General features: G+C 39.8%; 1 protein-coding gene across 1 annotated transcript in view; it reads left to right on the plus strand.

The window, feature by feature from the left end:
* Window positions 1-1,501, plus strand: part of LOC108572671 (C-terminal-binding protein) — a 21,805-nt gene extending 20,304 nt beyond the window's left edge. Inside the window, exons 7-8 of the mRNA XM_017934939.1 lie at window positions 399-576; window positions 903-1,501. Of these exons, the coding sequence (XP_017790428.1) occupies window positions 399-576; window positions 903-1,236 (512 nt within the window). The 3' untranslated portion in view covers window positions 1,237-1,501. The remainder of the gene's footprint in view (window positions 1-398; window positions 577-902) is intronic.
* The last annotated feature ends 1,741 nt before the right edge of the window (window positions 1,502-3,242 follow it).

A 3,242-nucleotide genomic window follows, 5' to 3' on the forward strand; every position in this document is an offset into this window, starting at 1 on the left:
CATTATAAAAGAAATTTTACAGAAAATTAATTGAATATGATAACGAAATATCGATATAAATTATAATGCAGTAAAAAGTACATTTACGGGAGATTGTTATATATGCTAGCGGCTGCTACGTAGTCCTTTGAAATATTGTTGAAATTCGGTGCCTAGAAATGGTAATTCGATTACGCCTTTTAAATGATTCATTAACGAACTATCACAGCACACTCAACAATACTAACAAGTTTATTAATGAATCGTTTATATCACTGTGCAAACATCGTTGTATATAGAAATACGCTTGCCTTTGCTAATATTATATTTGCTTATTGTAAACGGTGCTTGGTGAAAATTGATTCATTCCATGAATATTGAGAGGATAGTAATATGGTGGGTTTCTATGTGTTCTATAGGTCCTTTGAAAGACGCACCCAATCTATTGTGTACACCACATGCAGCGTTCTACAGCGACGCAAGCTGTACCGAACTTCGTGAGATGGCAGCCAGTGAGATACGAAGAGCTATCGTTGGTCGCATACCTGACTGCTTGCGAAACTGTGTGAACAAGGAATACTTCCTTTCCTCGACCGGGTAAGCTTCGTTCGTATGCTAAATAAAAAGAGAATTCAGCTTACTTAAAAAGCAAGAAAGAAAAAAAAAAGATTCAATCAGCGTAGGGTATTACTTTTTTTTTTGAGTATCGTTGCATTTGTTTCTCTTACACCGGGGAAAAAGATATCGTAATTTTTACAGAAACAGATTTTCAAGCAGATGTTAACTCGTATTACATGGAAAGAGAATCGAGTGTGTAAAGTAACGTGGTTAGAAGCGTTCGAACCTTTGGATTTCCTAAGATCGATTGGGCACTTTGTAAAAGGCATTTATCGAAGTGGCCAATTTCTTTTCGCTTTCTCCAGCAGCTACCCTGAGGGGATCAACGGCGGATACTATTCCGGGGGGCTGCCCGTTCAACAGGCGCATTCAACGACTCCTCACGATTCTGCACCCCCACCTCCTGGTGGGCATTCCGTCGTCGGCGGCGGTGGTGGTGGGGGTGGTGGCGGACCGAACTCCTCTGCAGGCGGTGCAGGCGCCGGGGGTCCTACAGGCCCTACGGGTCCAACGGTAGGCGGCGGTGGGGCTGGAGGCCCTACTTCAGCTCCTCCTACTGCTGGATTAACCGGTATACCACACAGCATAGTGAGCGAGCCTGACCCCCGGCCAAGCCCACCTGCACCGAGCCCTCGTTGACCTTGAACCCCCGACGTCCACTCCAGCACCACCCTCCGATCTAATTTCCCTTAGCCATTCACACACGACCTCCGACGACAAATGGCCGATTGACTAACGTGTGTCGTGCACGATGTGCCCCAAAAATCTGTCCGCTGCTTCCGAAGGAACTCGAGGGAATCCATCCTTGAGAAAGAGTGAAATGAGAGAACGGGGGGTAGGCGGGAAGAAAGAGAGAGAGAGAGAGAGAGAGAACGAGAGAGCGTGAGCGAGAGTGAGAGCGAGAACGAGATTGGAAGGTAAAAAGAGAGAAAGTAAGGGAGAGAGAGAGAGAATGAGAGGGAGAGAAAGAGCAAGAAGTGCCTGGGTTGCTGATGTGGCGTGCGTGCAAAACGTGTGTTCTTCGGAGTGTACACGTGTTTTGCGTAGTACGTGTCAGTGTCAGAAGAGTGTGCATGCCCCGTGTGTATGACGCGTGCATGTATGTTGAGCTTGAGTCTGCGTTTGGTGGACTCCTGGAATAGTGCATTTGATGTAACATTGTGACCAAACCAAATACAGTTGGGCAGTAATGATGACGGCTTTGTACGATGTCATGGCTAATGGAGGAAATAACAAACGGTGGGTAAGAATTCTCTGTGTCGTAATTTTGTATAAATCACTTCATACTTAACCGCACGTGACTTTAGACAACGCAAACGAAAACAAAAAGAAGAGACAAAAAAAAAATTACGAGGAAAAATGATCTTTTATTCATTTCATTTGTTTGTTTTTCTTTTTTTCTTTTTCTTTTTTTTTTTATAATATCGAAGTTCGGTCATACTTTGATTGACAAAGATTGGTAATTAGTTCCTCGAGAGCCCATGATCAGTTCTTCCTTTTATAATAATACCTGCAGCATCGAGAAGTACATTGGCTAGTCATAGAGTACAAATCAAACATGGGTGAACATTGCAACATCTGGCACATAGTTAAAAAGCATGTTAATGCGGGTTTAGCCTAAATGTCTGTGTAAGTTTTATCGATGGTATTTCTCTTCCAGTTAAATAGGTTTAACGAGATGTAGGGAATAAACTATTCCAGAATTTTTTATTTTGTACTTGCATTAGTTCCATTTGTAATTTTTGCGCTACGTAATAATTTCTTTAGTATTCCATAAAGCATCTCCTAACGATATAAACTAAATGAAAAACCTCCCTTGTATTTGGGTTCGCGCATGCTCTTTAGTTTTTGTTTCTAAAAAAGAACCATACTCCCGAGAGCATATATATAGATATATAATTTGGCAACTTCAGTAATTTTTACAAACTTTGTTTCTTTCGTGGACGTTGTAACTCTCAGTGTTAGTATATTATATTAAAATGAAAATGTAGTTGCTCACGAATACATTTTTATGTTTTACTCGAAGATCATGAAAATGCTGCGTAAATGAATCCGTGATAGAAGAAAAAAAGAAAGAAGAAAAAAGAATAAGACGTTAGTAGTATATCTTATCTGTGGTAAAAAGAAGAAAAAAAAAAAAGTGGACAAAGGTAACGAAGAAAACTGTAAAGAAGTATGTAATCGTTGGGGCATTCTCAAGCGTGTGGTACTTCACTATGTCGTTGGTAGTACTGAGTAGAACTTCGTAAAAACATGAATGCCTGATTTATTCGTATTTTTAAATGTCGGTTACCGATGCAAGTAGACGCATTTCAATTGCCTTACGATATTCGTGTATGATTAAAGTAAGGTTTGTTTGTCTTCACGTACCGATCGATTAGAGAAAAAGAAAAATACAAAAAAAAAACCAATATGTACCGACAAACTTCACGGGAGGCAGACAGTATTCGTGGGAAGGAAGGAGAAAAGTTCTTGATAAACGGAATTTTTTATAGATTTTGATTGTTAACGTAATTATACCAATTGTAAGTTTTCTTCTGTTTTGTGGAATGAAATTTGAAGTGTATTGTATATATAGACGCGAGATGTTTGAGTTACAGAAATATAAACTTTAGTGTTAAATATTATTTTTTTATTGTGTATTT

Source organism: Habropoda laboriosa, unplaced genomic scaffold (genome assembly GCF_001263275.1).
Source record: "Habropoda laboriosa isolate 0110345459 unplaced genomic scaffold, ASM126327v1 scaffold22, whole genome shotgun sequence".
Lineage (NCBI taxonomy): Eukaryota > Metazoa > Arthropoda > Insecta > Hymenoptera > Apidae > Habropoda > Habropoda laboriosa.